This window comes from Scyliorhinus canicula, chromosome 2, assembly GCF_902713615.1.
Source record: "Scyliorhinus canicula chromosome 2, sScyCan1.1, whole genome shotgun sequence".
Taxonomy (NCBI): domain Eukaryota; kingdom Metazoa; phylum Chordata; class Chondrichthyes; order Carcharhiniformes; family Scyliorhinidae; genus Scyliorhinus; species Scyliorhinus canicula.
The window spans coordinates 110,001,259-110,015,160 of record NC_052147.1 but is presented as its reverse complement, the minus strand read 5'-3'; the positions used below and the strand labels follow the sequence as shown (position 1 = coordinate 110,015,160).

At 44.8% G+C, this 13,902-nt stretch overlaps 1 protein-coding gene across 3 annotated transcripts in view; it reads left to right on the top strand.

The window, feature by feature from the left end:
• smoc1 (SPARC related modular calcium binding 1) overlaps positions 1-13,902 on the top strand; it is a 288,182-nt gene that overhangs the window by 90,343 nt on the left and 183,937 nt on the right. For 2 of the 3 annotated variants that reach the window (XM_038784692.1, XM_038784682.1), the window contains exon 6: positions 2,562-2,651. In XM_038784692.1, coding sequence (XP_038640620.1) covers positions 2,562-2,651 — 90 coding nt within the window. The remainder of the gene's footprint in view (positions 1-2,561; positions 2,652-13,902) is intronic. The other variant, XM_038784701.1, reaches the window with a different exon arrangement.

Below are 13,902 nucleotides of genomic sequence, written 5' to 3'. Positions count from 1 at the left end.
ATGAAGTTACTGTGAAAAGCCCCTCGTCGCCACACTCCGGCACCTGTTCGGGTACACTGAGGGAGAATTCAGAATAGGCTGCCCATTAACTATCACTGCACAAAGGCAGAATCTGACCCACTTATTCCTGTGTGAAATTATATTTCACATTTACTGCCTAGTTAATTCTTTTTTAAACATTCACTCATGGGATGTGGGTGTCGCAGGCTGGGCCAGCATTTATGGCTCATTCCTAATTGCCCTTGAACTGAGTGGCTTGCTGGGCCATTTCAGCGGGTAGTTAAGAGTCAACCACATTGCTGTGGGCCTGGCATTACATGTAGGCCAGACCGCGTAAGGATGGACATTTTTTTCCCTAAAGGGCATTAGTGAACCAGGTGGGTTTTCAGAACAATCGACAATGGTTTCATGGTTATCATTAGCCTTTTAATCCTGGATTTCTATTCAATTCCAATTTGGCCATCTGCTGTGGTGAGACTCAAATCCAGATTCCCAGAGAATTAATCTAGGTTTATGGTCAAATTGGAATTGAATGGAAATCCAGGATTAAAAGTCTAATTAAAATTCCCAGAGAATTACTCTACGTTTATGGATTACCAACCGGTGAAAAATACCATTACGTTGCTGCCATCCCTTCTTTTTATTGGAAAGCAGGCATCGCTGGCAAGGACAGCATTTGTTGTCCATCCACGATTTAATTATTATGTTTTAGAATGTTTTAAACTGTACAACATTTTCACCCTCAGATTTCACACCCTAAGTTTTCCCCTGACCCCCTCTAACCCCAATACCAATTCTGGCGGACGTTACCGGACACTGACCTTCCAATTCACAATTATGTGGCTGTTCTCCACACTGTCAGTGAGTATCATTTGGAAACTAACACAGCTGACCCCGATGTTCCTCTTGCTCAAAGATCCACACATAGACATGCTACCCGGTAGCTTTTTAAAATCATAAGATGTGGATGCCATTGGTTAGGCCAGCATTTATTACCCATCCCTAATTGCCCTTGAGAAGGTGATGGTGATCTGCCTTCTTGAATCACTGTCATTCATGTGGTGTAGGTACACCCACAGTGCTGTTAGGAGGAGGCTTTCAGGATTTTGACGCAGAAACAGCGAAGAATGGTGAGTGACTTGGAGGGGAACTTGTGGGTGATATTGAACCCACGCACATTTGTTCTTCTGGGTGACTGACATCATGGGTTAAGAAGGTTCTGCTGAAGGAGCCTTGGTGAGTTGCTGCAGTGTACCTTGTAGATGGTGCACACTGCTACTACTGTGCGCCGATGGTGGAGGGAGTGGATGTTGAAGGTTATGAATGGGGCAACAAACAAGTGGGCTTTTTTATCCTGGATGGTGTCGTGTTTCTTGAGTGTTATTGGAGCCTCACTAATCCAGGCAAGTGGAGAGTATTCCATCACTCCTGACTTGTGCCTTGTAGATGGTAGAGAGGCTTTTGCCATTGATGGTTTTGGGAATAGGATAATCAGCTCTGGTTAGACACATTTCTGGCGGATCCATCAAATGGCCTCCCACTTGGGCTGTTCAACAGCATTTTTTCCCCACTGCCTCCAATATTTTATCACTAAACAACTGGAGGATTGGAAGGAAATTAATATTTAATAGCACTATTGTCCACCTCGACTTCTGGCAGCAGTATTTGAGAGATGGCGATTCAATTCCTGACGACTGCTGGTCAATCCTGGATGATATGTGGAAACCTATGGATGGCTCTTCCCTCCATCCACCTCAGGATACCGTGGCCGCAAGGGTTGTCCCAGCTGTGCGATTAGCATAAAGAGCAGATCTCAAGAAACGCACAATACACAGATAGAAGAATTCTTACCCTGTCAGTGCTCAGCATCAGGATTAACCATTGTATGGAACACTATCACTGCAGAGTCCTTACCCACAGAGCCAGTAAGTAAAGCATTGTGGGTAACCTTTAACAAAGGGTGCCCAAGCTGGTCAAATGCACTCTGGTGCTGAGAACAAAATTGTTGCACTAAGACCCGAAACAGTTCAACAACTGGCAAAATGTGACAGAAACAGGGAGTATATGTTTATTGACAAACGCAGTGAAGAATGCATTTCCTTCCCTAAATTTCTTTCAGGATGAATTTGGGTTAAAGCAAATATTCGGAGATTTGTTTTGTCTGCGATACGTCTATTTCATTTTTGGTCACAAAAGTGGAGGCAATGATAATGTATTGGAAGACAGTTCCTTCAAATTCTAATGTGCATTAAAAAATGGCAGCCTCAATATATATTTGAGGTTGTTTTGACTCTTGATTAGCATGACGTAGTGAGGTTCTTTCCTCATCTGTTTTTACATTCTCTCTCCTGGATAATGCATGCCCTGTCCATGTCTATGTGTATCGACAGCTGTGAGTATTGGGAGTGAGTGGATCCCTTTGTCCTGCATGTCTTTCCTGAGTGCTTCCCTATCCCGGGTTTCTTCCTTTTCTTTCCGTTCAACCAAGTGGCCGGGCCATGTGCAAATCCCATCATTCAATAGTGCTGGAGAGTAGATAGTATTTACCTAAATAATGGTAGTTTCTTTTCAATTCTTTCTAACGCTGAACTCAGAAGATGTATCGAAGCCGACACCAACCGCTGAAACGCAACCAGTCTTTGACGGAGATGGTGAGTCCAGTTCAGATCATCTTTTTCTAACCTGGTCAACTTTGTTTTTTCTTTCAATGGGGTTGGTGAGGTTGGGGGAGGGAGTATTGGTTACTCGATTATCTCTATTTTTCCAGTAATTATTTGATCTGCAGGTGGAAGTACGGGCTGGTAAAAGGAAAATGAAGTCAGATTGCTAACTGCTTGAGCCATGTTGAGAAGCCAGTGCATTAGGAATCCCTACAGTGCAGAAGGAGGGCATGAGGCCTATCCAAGTCTGCCCTGACCCTGTGAAGGAGCAACCAACCTGGGTCCACTCCTCTGCCCTATCCCTGTAACCGCACCTAACTTGCTGATCCCTCAACACTAAGGGGCATTTTTATCATGGTCAATCCACCTAGCCTGCACATCCTTGGACTGTGGGAGGAAGCTGGAGTACCCGAAGGAAACCCACGCAGACACAGGAAGAATGTGCAAACTCCACCACACAGTCACCCAAGGCCGGAATCAAACCCAGGTCTCTGGTGTTGTGAGGCAGAAGTGCCACTGTGCTGCCAAGCATTTTAAGGCATGCGTTTTCAAAATCGGGGTCGTGACCCGCGGGTGGGTCGCGGGGGGGTGTCGGGAGGGTCGTGGAGCTGTCTGCCGCGGCGCTCCTGATTGCGCAAATTCACGCGCAACAGCCGCAGCAGCCAGCTTTGAACAATGCTGGCTGTGAACAGCCTTCAAAATGACGGCAAAATAATGTGGCTGCACTGCGCATGCATGCCCGTTCACGGTGCACATGTGCAGAACCATGTTCCTAACATGTATTCTAATAACAAAACACTTTGATTTGCATTGTGGGTTTTTATGCCTTGTAACTGCTTGTTGGGTAGGTTTTTCCTGTAAGCATATTGAACTGACAAGAGAAGAGATTTTAATTGATTGTGGGATGCAAACTCCTGGCGCTGGATTTTATCAGGCAGCTGGAGATGGGCTGGGAGGCAAGGTGGCCCATATAGTGATATAGGGAGGCGGGAAGGATGCATATTGGCGGGAGCAGGGTGGTGGAGGCATACCTGAAATTTTCCCACCACCAAGCCCCGAATTTCAATAGAGTCCTGACAGATAGAATGGTCTTTCCCGGCACTACGGGCTCATCCTGGGACTGTTTCAATTTGCATTTATGTAGCACCTTGCATTTAGGTAGCACCTTTCATGACCTCAAGATGTTCCCAAAGTGCTTTACAGCCGAGTAAGTACTTTTGAAGGATAGTTGCTGATGTAAGTTAGGAAACACAGCGGTCAATATGTGCACACAGGCTCCCACAAACAATGACCAAATCATCTATTTCAGTCATGTTGGTTGGGGATTAATGTTGGGTCGTGAATGTTAGCCGGCGTGGGTCACGAAGGTCGGCTGGCGTGGGTCCCGAAGGTTGGCCAGGTTGGGTCCCGAAGATTGGCCGGTTGGTAAAAATGGGTCCCCGGAAAAAAAAAGTTTGAAAAACACTGCTTCAAGGCCTGGTGTTGATAATAAGTTTGGCAGGAGCCCAGGCAGATACTTGAGTGCAATATCACCATGGAGCTTCCTTCAAACAATAATGCAAGAGCAAAATACGGAGGCTTCTGGAAGTAAAAACAGAAAATGATAGAAGTTCTCAGAAGGCCTGGCAGTATCTGTGCAGAGAGAAACAAAGTTCATGTTTCAGGTCTGTGACCTTTCTGTCTCCATAGATGCTGCCGGACCTGCAGAGTATTTCCAGTATTTTCTGCCTTTATGCAAACAATACCTGACTGATCCTTTTGGGGCTTATGGTAGGCAAGTACAAATGGACACCCCACAATGATAAGGGCCCTTGGTCTCACATTCTACTGACCCAGGAAAAGAGAAGATAGGCACTGCACTTAATTATAAGATTTATTTGGAATTTAAAGTTATTCATGGCGTTGCTAGTCCTTGTTAAGCTAAAACAAAAGGACACAGTGAGAAGTCTTACGACACAAGGTTAAAGTCCAACAGGTTTGTTTTGAATCACTAGCTTTCGGAGCGCAGCTCCTTCCTCAGGTGAGAAAAGGAAGCTAATGGAACAAACTTTGGAATATCGGTGAATAACTAGGGTGGGGTCCCAGGGTTGTTAACTGAGGATAGCAGAAGTGGGTGAAAGGAATATGAAGATAAGCAAAAGAAGTTCTATCCTCAACATAATTTCAGGAATAACGTTTTTGCTGAGAAGTTTCATAGCTGATGGGGCAAACCACCATTTAATAAAGTGAGCGGTGAGCTTGGCTGAAGTGGGCAGGGGGTAATAGCATTGTCCTGCTCTCTGGTTTCTTTCAAAGCTGAAATGACTAGTAGGTCTGGGAACCGTGTGTACTTTATACGAATCTGAATGGGGCGGCACTGCTGCCTAACAGTGCCCGGGATCCGGGTTCAATTCCAACCTTGGGTTACTGTCTGTGTCAAGTTTGCACTTTCTCTCCGTGTCTGCGTGGGTTTCCTCCGGGTGCTCCGGTTTCCTCCCACAGTCCATGTGTAGGTTAGGTGGATTGGCCATGCCAATGTGCCCCTCGGTATCCAAAGGTTAGGTGGGGCTACGGCATAGGCTGGGGGCGTGGACCGAGATAGGGTGCTCATTCTGAGCGTCAGTGTAGACTCGATGGGCTGATTGGTCTCCTTCTGCACTGAAATTATTCTTTGAATGGATTATATACCTCGGCTGATTATATTTTCCTCATTCCCGGCTGGATTCTTGCAGAATGGATAGTTTCTCCAACTCTTGAGTATTAAAAGTCAGATGGGGTGTATCCAATTCACATAAACAAATAATTAACACGTCATTAATTTTTAAACTGTTGACAAGTGGCCATTACTGAAACATGGTTAAAGGATGGTCACGACTGGGAGTTAAATATCCGAGGGTATCAAACTATTCGGAAGGACAGAGTGGATGGTAAGGGAGGTGGTGTTGCTCTGTTATTTAAGGATGACATCCGGGCAATAGTAAGGGATGACATCGGTGCTATGGAGGATAAGGTTGAATCCATTTGGGTGGAAATCAGGAATAGTAAGGCGAAAAAGTCACTGATAGGAGTAGTCTATCGGCCACCAAATAGTAACGAGATGGTGGGTCAGGCAATAAACAAAGAAATAACTGATGCATGTAGAAATGGTACAGCAGTTATCATGGGGGATTTTAATCTACATGTCGATTGGTTTAACCAGGTCGGTCAAGGCAACCGTGAGGAGGAGTTTATAGAATGTATCCGCGATAGTTTCCTAGAACAGTATGTAATGGAACCTACGAGGGAACAAGCGGTCCTAGATCTTGTCCTGTGTAATGAGACAGGATTGATTCATGATCTCATAGTTAGGGATCCTCTCGGAAGGAGCGATCACAATATGGTGGAATTTAAAATACAGATGGAGGGTGAGAAAGTAAAATCAAATACTAGTGTTTTGTGTTTAAACAAAGGAGATTACAAGGGGATGAGAGAAGAACTAGCTAAGGTAGACTGGGAGCTAAGACTTTATGGTGGAACAGTTGAGGAACAGTGGAGAACCTTCCAAGCGATTTTTCACAGTGCTCAGCAAAGGTTTATACCAACAAAAAGGAAGGACGGAAGAAAGAGGGAAAATCGACCGTGGATATCTAAGGAAATAAGGGAGAGTATCAAATTGAAGGAAAAAGCATATAAAGTGGCAAAGATTGCTGGGAGATTAGAGGACTGGGAAATCTTTAGGGGGCAACAGAAAGCTACTAAAAAAGCTATAAAGAAGAGTAAGATAGAGTATGAGAGTAAACTTGCTCAGAATATAAAAACAGACAGTAAAAGTTTTTACAAATATATAAGACAAAAAAGAGTGGCTAAGGTAAATATTGGTCCTTTAGAGGATGAGAAGGGAGTTTTAATAATGGTAAATGAGGAAATGGCTGAGGAACTGAACAGGTTTTTTGGGTCGGTCTTCACAGTGGAAGACACAAATAATATGCCAGCGACTGATAGAAATGAGGCTATGACAGGTGAGGACCTTGAGAGGATTGTTATCACTAAGGAGGGAGTGATGGGCATGCTAATGGGGCTAAAGGTAGACAAGTCTCCTGGCCCTGATGGAATGCATCCCAGATTGCTAAAAGAGATGGCTAGGGAAATTGCAGATGCACTAGTGATAATTTACCGAAATTCACTAGACTCTGGGGTGGTCCCGGTGGATTGGAAATTAGCAAACGTGACGCCACTGTTTAAAAAAGGAGGTAGGCAGAAAGCAGGAAATTATAGGCCAGTGAGTTTAACTTCGGTAATAGGGAAGATGCTGGAATCTATCATCAAGGAAGAAATTGCGAGGCATCTGGATAGAAATTGTCCCATTGGGCAGACGCAGCATGGGTTCGTAAAAGGCAGGTCATGCCTAACTAATTTAGTGGAATTTTTTGAGGACATTACCAGTGCAGTAGATAACGGGGAGCCGATGGATGTGGTATATCTGGATTTCCAGAAAGCCTTTGACAAGGTGCCACACAAAAGGTTGCTGCATAAGATAAAGATGCATGGCATTAAGGGTAAAGTAGTAGCATGGATAGAGGATTGGTTAATTAATAGAAAGCAAAGAGTTGGGATAAATGGGTGTTTCTCTGGTTGGCAATCAGTAGCTAGTGGTGTCCCTCAGGGATCCGTGTTGGGCCCACAATTGTTCACAATTTACATAGATGATTTGGAGTTGGGGACCAAGGGCAATGTGTCCAAGTTTGCAGATGACACTAAGATGAGTGGTAAAGCGAAAAGTGCAGAGGATACTGGAAGTCTGCAGAGGGATTTGGATAGGTTAAGTGAATGGGCTCGGGTCTGGCAGATGGAATACAATGTTGACAAATGTGAGGTTATCCATTTTGGTAGGAATAACAGCAAACGGGATTATTATTTAAACAATAAAATATTAAAGCATGCCGCTGTTCAGAGAGACTTGGGTGTGCTAGTGCATGAGTCACAGAAGGTTGGTTTACAAGTGCAACAGGTGATTAAGAAGGCAAATGGAATTTTGTCCTTCATTGCTAGAGGGATGGAGTTTAAGACTAGGGAGGTTATGTTGCAATTGTATAAGGTGTTAGTGCGGCCACACCTGGAGTATTGTGTTCAGTTTTGGTCTCCTTACTTGAGAAAGGACGTACTGGCGCTGGAGGGTGTGCAGAGGAGATTCACTAGGTTAATCCCAGAGCTGAAGGGGTTGGATTATGAGGAGAGGTTGAGTAGACTGGGACTGTACTCGTTGGGATTTAGAAGGATGAGGGGGGATCTTATAGAAACATTTAAAATTATGAAGGGAATAGATAGGATAGATGCGGGCAGGTTGTTTCCACTGGCGGGTGACAGCAGAACTAGGGGGCATAGCCTCAAAATAAGGGGAAGTAGATTTAGGACTGAGTTTTGGAGGAACTTCTTCACCCAAAGGGTTGTGAATCTATGGAATTCCTTGCCCAGTGAAGCAGTTGAGGCTCCTTCATTACATGTTTTTAAGGTAAAGATAGATAGTTTTTTGAAGAATAAAGGGATTAAGGGTTATGGTGTTCGGGCCGGAAAGTGGAGCTGAGTCCACAAAAGATCAGCCATGATCTAATTGAATGGCGGAGCAGGCTCGAGGGGCCAGATGGCCTACTCCTGCTCCTAGTTCTTATGTTCTTATGTTCTTATGTTTTAAGTTAGGACAAGGTGATATATTGACTTTCAGGCCTGGAGAAGCTTCATGTTCTGCTTTCCTGACAGTTTTGTGTATAATGGGTTAATGCTACACCAAAGCAGCGAGTGGTGCACATTGCATTTATTGCTGAACTTTATTCATTGAAAAGTATACACAATATTGCGTACTTTTCTTTAGGATTGGACAGAGGAGATGGGGAGCAAAATGGACAGAATTAAATTAAATCAAAGCTGTCCATTTGGATGATGAATATTGTCATGTGAGAGTATCTTTAAGAAATGGGTGCTTAATAAATGTACCTTTAAGAATTGGGTGTTTATCAGTGATGTCAGAGTGTGGGTGGAGCTGGGCTGTCTGTCAGCTTTTTACTTTTGTTTTAGGCTGTTTGCTGCACGGTGTGTTTTAGTTTCGTTTTCAGTGTTGGAGCTGAAGCCAGACAGAGCAGGTGTACTGTTGATCTCTCTGCCATGAAAAGACTCTTGATCATTTGGTGAATTCAGAATTATAAATGTTCACAGTAGTGAATGTAAACCTAATGTGCTACTGTTAAAAGGTGTTTCTTTTGTCTTCTGGATGTTGTTTGGGAAGTTATTAAGCATTACTTAGTGTTGTATTTGTTGGGGGTTGTATTTGAATTAATGGTTGCTAAGATGTTCACTGTATGTTTTAAAAAGATTAACTTGAGTTCATAGAATAAACATTGTTTTGCTTTAAAAAATACTTTTGCATTTCTGCTGTACCACACTTGTAGAGTGGGCCGTGTGCTCCCCATACCACAATCTATTAAAAGTTGTGGGTCAGGTGAACTCCATGATACACTTTGGGGTTCTCTAAACCTTGGCCCATAACAGTATGCACCAAGTCAAATGCTTGACCGTTTCCCCCTGTCTCCTGGCTTGGTACCAACTGGGAATCCCATTATTGTCTGCCCATTTCATTTTGCAGTGCTTCCATGAAACCTATAACTTTCACAAGTAGGAGGCAATCATTCTAAGTCTACCGTAACCAAGGGCGGCAAGATGGCACAGTGGTTAGCACTGCTGCCTCACAGCACCAGGGACCTGGGTTTGATTCCGGCCTCGGGTGATTGTCTGTGTGGAGTTACACTTTATTCCCATGTCTCTGTGGGTTTCTTCCGGGTGCTTTTTCCCACAGTCCAAAGGTGTGCAGATTAGGCGGATTGGCCATGCTAAATTGCCCCTTAGTGTCCAGGGGTTACTGAGGAAGGGGAATGGGCCTAGGTGGGGTGCTCTTTCTGAGGGTCGGTGCAGACTCAATGGGCCGAATGGCTTCCTCCTGCACTGTAGGAGTTCTATTGACATACAGTTTAAAGATCGGGTTCAGGAGCAATTATTGGCCACTGTTGATCTGTTCTATGTTATGTGATGGCAATAGCAGAGCCATCAGAAGTCGCTCCTCGACATTCCCAGTCCCGAATCCTTCACTCCTCCATCCCTTCCTACTCCTGTACACTGGTTCAGTGGTGAAATAAAATCTGAGGCTGAGAGCTCAGACGTCTCAATTTCATTTTGCCGTGGACTAAACAAACAAATTGGCCATTCACTTTGTGAATCAGTGTGATGCCTCAGTATTTCTCCATGATGTTCACTTACTTACAGTTAACTCAGGGGAGGTCTGTGCAAATCAATAGTCTGTCGGCAGGAACAATAATAAAACAGCTGTGGGTTCTTAAATATAGGTCAAGTAGGCATAATAATAACTTTACTGAAGTCAAAATCTTGCTGTGCTATGTGTGTATGAGTGGGGTTCTGTTAGTGCAGGATATAACTTCTAATTGAAGGGGAAGTCTCCCAGCTGGGGCCTCTGTAGGAATCAGTCCAGCAACCAAAAAGAATTATGGTTGGGGCTGTACCTCGGAATCCATGGCATCCACAAAATTCAGGTTTGGCCAGTGGGAGCTTTGGTGAAGTGTGTCGATGACATCCAAAGATAGCTACAAACACGCTGAGATTCACTTGAAGCATTTCACCAACTTCTCCTCACATCGGGCACTCTGCAGCTCAAGCTGTGCCTGTGCCCCAGTTCTTAAGATCTCTTCAGGGTTGTGTGCCAGCTTTTCTTGTGCTGAGGCAGGGCTGATTCAGAGGGTTTGTTGCCCCCCCCCCCTCCCCCCCAGCTTCAGCGAGCACGATTTGGGGCATCTGGCTTTTGAGGTCAACTGAATGAACCTCTGAGCAGTTCATTATTAATCAAAGGGAGCCATGTTGGCTGGGACACACGTACTTCAGCGAACAAAAGTTGTCGTTGTTACCTATTTGAAGGAAAAAAAGCATAGAGCCCACAATAGGAGCACAGCTCCACAGGCAGGCTTAACCCGGGCGTAAACAATGATAGTTGGGATTGACTGGAAAGTGTATTACTCCTGTTTAAGAAGGGAGGGAGGCAGAAGATGGGAAATTTTAGACCGGTTAACCTGACTTCAGTCATTGGTAAGATTTTAGAGTCCATTATTAAGGATGAGATTGCCGATTACTTGGAAGTGCATGGTCAATTAGGGCTGAGTCAGTGGCTGGTGAATTTGTGGAACTCATTGCTACAGAAGGCTGTGGAGGTCAAGTCACTGAGTGTCTTTAAGACAGAGATAGATAGGTTCTTGATTAATAAGTGGATCAGGGTTATGAGGGGAAGGCAGGAGGATATACATGATAAACATAACAGCCATGATCGAATGGCGGAGCAGACACAATGGACCAGATAGACGAATTCTGCTTCTATATCTTACTGTCTTACGATAGTCCAGTTGACTGCAAGAGGCATCACAATCAGCTTTTTTCCAGGTTTTATCAGCGACACAGGGACCTTTGGGCAGAATGGGCAGGAGGATTGTGGCACCATTAATCCCATTGGTTTGGTTTAGCAGAAGAATAATCTTTATTGTTTTAATAATAACCTTTATTATTGTCACAAGTAGGCTTACATTAACACTGCAATGAAGTTACTGTGAAAATCCGCTAGTCGCCACACTCCGGCACCTGTTCAGGTACACAGAGGGAGAATTCAGAAAGTCCAAATCACCTAACAGCGCGTCTTTCGGGACTTGTGGGAGGAAACCGGAGCACCCGGAGGGAACCACAAAGACACGGGGAGAACGGGGAGAATATTTGTGTGCTGAACAGAAAGGCAATAAGGGACAACCCAGAATTGTCACTTTTTGGGCAGCAGGGTAGCATGGTGGTTAGCATAAATGCTTCACAGCTCCAGGGTCCCAGGTTTGATTCCCGGCTGGGTCACTGTCTGTGTGGAGTCTGCACGTCCTCCCCCTGTGTGCGTGGGTTTCCTCCGGGTGCTCCGGTTTCCTCCCACAGTCCAAAGATGTGCGGGTTAGGTGGATTGGCCATGCTAAATTGCCCGTAGTGTCCTAATAAAAGTAAGGTTAAGGGGGGGGGGGTTGTTGGGTTACAGGTATAGGGTGGATACGTGGGTCTAAGTAGGGTGATCATGGCTCGGCACAACATTGAGGGCCGAAGGGCCTGTTCTGTGCTGTACTGTTCTATGTTCTATGTTTTATTGGCGGATTGTATGTGCTGGACACATGCTGCATCAGGAATGTCTACACAGAACCAATTTCCTATATGCCATTTGGAAATGGCACTGAGTACCAAGGGAGGGAATGGGTATGTGACTCAGTAGGTAGCATTTGCAAAATTAACATACCACATTCTGTGTGTTTTAGGGCTTATCAATTCCAAATTGACATTAGGAAAGTGAGGGGAAGGAGCAGCGTGGTGGTGCAGTGGTTAGCGCTGCTGCCTCATGGTGCCGAGGACCCGGGTTCGATCCCGGCCCTGGGTCACTGTCCGTATGGAGTTTGCACATTCTCCCCGTGTCTGCGTGGGTCTCACCCCCAGAACCCAGAAGATGTGCAGGGCAGGTGGATTGGCCACGTTAAATTGCCCCTGAATTGGAAAACAAAATTGGGTGCTCTAAATTTAGGAAAAAAAGGGAAGTGAGGGGAATAGGGTTGGAAGATGTCTTTGTGCAGGAGGTTGTAGGGAGGGCCGATTGTTTTGCCAATTTGAGTGGCTGAGTTCGAGATCATTTCACTTTTCAGTGAAGACAGAGTTTTGGCGAGAGAACAGGGCATAGAGATTGGTTTCGAATCGCTTCATAAAGTTACCAGTGCAGACATGATGGGCTGAATGGCGCACTTCTGTGCTGTAAACTTCTATGATTACAAATTTGAGAGATATAAAAAGTTATGTTCTGCCATATTTTAAAACCCAATGATGATTGTTTAAATAGCACCCATTCCTGATGGAGTGGAAAGCATCCAGCATGATTGAATGATATATTTGGAGTAGGGCTGATTGCTGTATTGTGTACCTGCTTTCAAGAACCTCTGGGTCTCTTTGTATTTAATGGCCTTCAAGGTTCCTTTGTAAATAAAAAATACTGCTTTTACACACATATTAGTTTCCAAATGTGCAGAAGTATAAATATAGTACTGACCTAGAGGTTGCAAGCATTTACATGAAGCAGGATGTCCCAAGGTTTGAGATAGGCTCTTTTAGTTGATCCCTGCTATGGCAGCAGTCAAATTACACCTCAGCATTGTGGGGTTCAAAAGAGGGAGTTAACCCAACAGTCCCTGCTCTTGATTTGTCTCCAATAACCCTGATTGGAAATGTGAGAGTGTGTGGTGTGGATTGTAAGACGTGCATGGTGCGGTTATGTGGGTCCATGTGATTTATGCGCAGTGCGCATATTATGCACAAATGTGGTGCTCATTATGCGCCTGTGTGTGGTACATGATTGTGTTGTGTGTGTGTCTGTGATGCTCGTTTGTGCTGTGGGTATGTGTGTGTGTATTTGTTGGATGTATGTGTGCCTCCGTACATGTTTGTGTATGTGGAGCATTTTTGTGGTGTGTTTATGAATGGTGCATCTAGGGCAGCACGGTGGCGCAGTGGGTTAGCCCTGATGCCTCAGGGCACCGAGATCCCAGGTTCAATCCCGGCTCTGGGTCACTGTCCGTGTGGAGTTTGCATTCTTCCCGTGTTTGCGTGGGTTTCGCCCCACAACCCAAAGATGTGCAGGGTAGGTGGATTGGCCATGTTAAATTGCCCCCTTAATTGGAAAAAATTAATTGGGTACCCTAAATTTATGTGTGGTGTAACCTTGTGCTGTGGGTGTGTCTGCACATGTGTGGTGCATGTTTGTGTTGTGGGTGTGTGCTTGTGTTGCATGTTTGTGTTCCACGTAAGTGTCTTTGTGCTGTGTGTATATGAGTGTGTGTCTGTGGTGCAGATTTGCAATGTGGGTGTATGTATTGTGCTGTGTGTATATGTATGGTGAATATTTGTGCTGTGTAGGTGGCTGTATAGTGTATGTGTGTATGGTGCTTCTGTGTCGTGAGTGTGTGTATGTGTCTGTGGTGCATGTTTGTGCTGTGTGTGTTTGTGTGGTGCATGTTTGCGCTTTGTGTACGCATGTATGTATTTTTGTGCTGTATGTGCGCATGTGTTTGTAGTGCATGTTGTGCTGTGTGTGTGGTGCATGTTTGTGCTGTGACTGTATGGTGCATGTTTGTGCCGTGGGTGTGTGTTTTTTTGGTGCATGTGTGTGTTGTGTGTG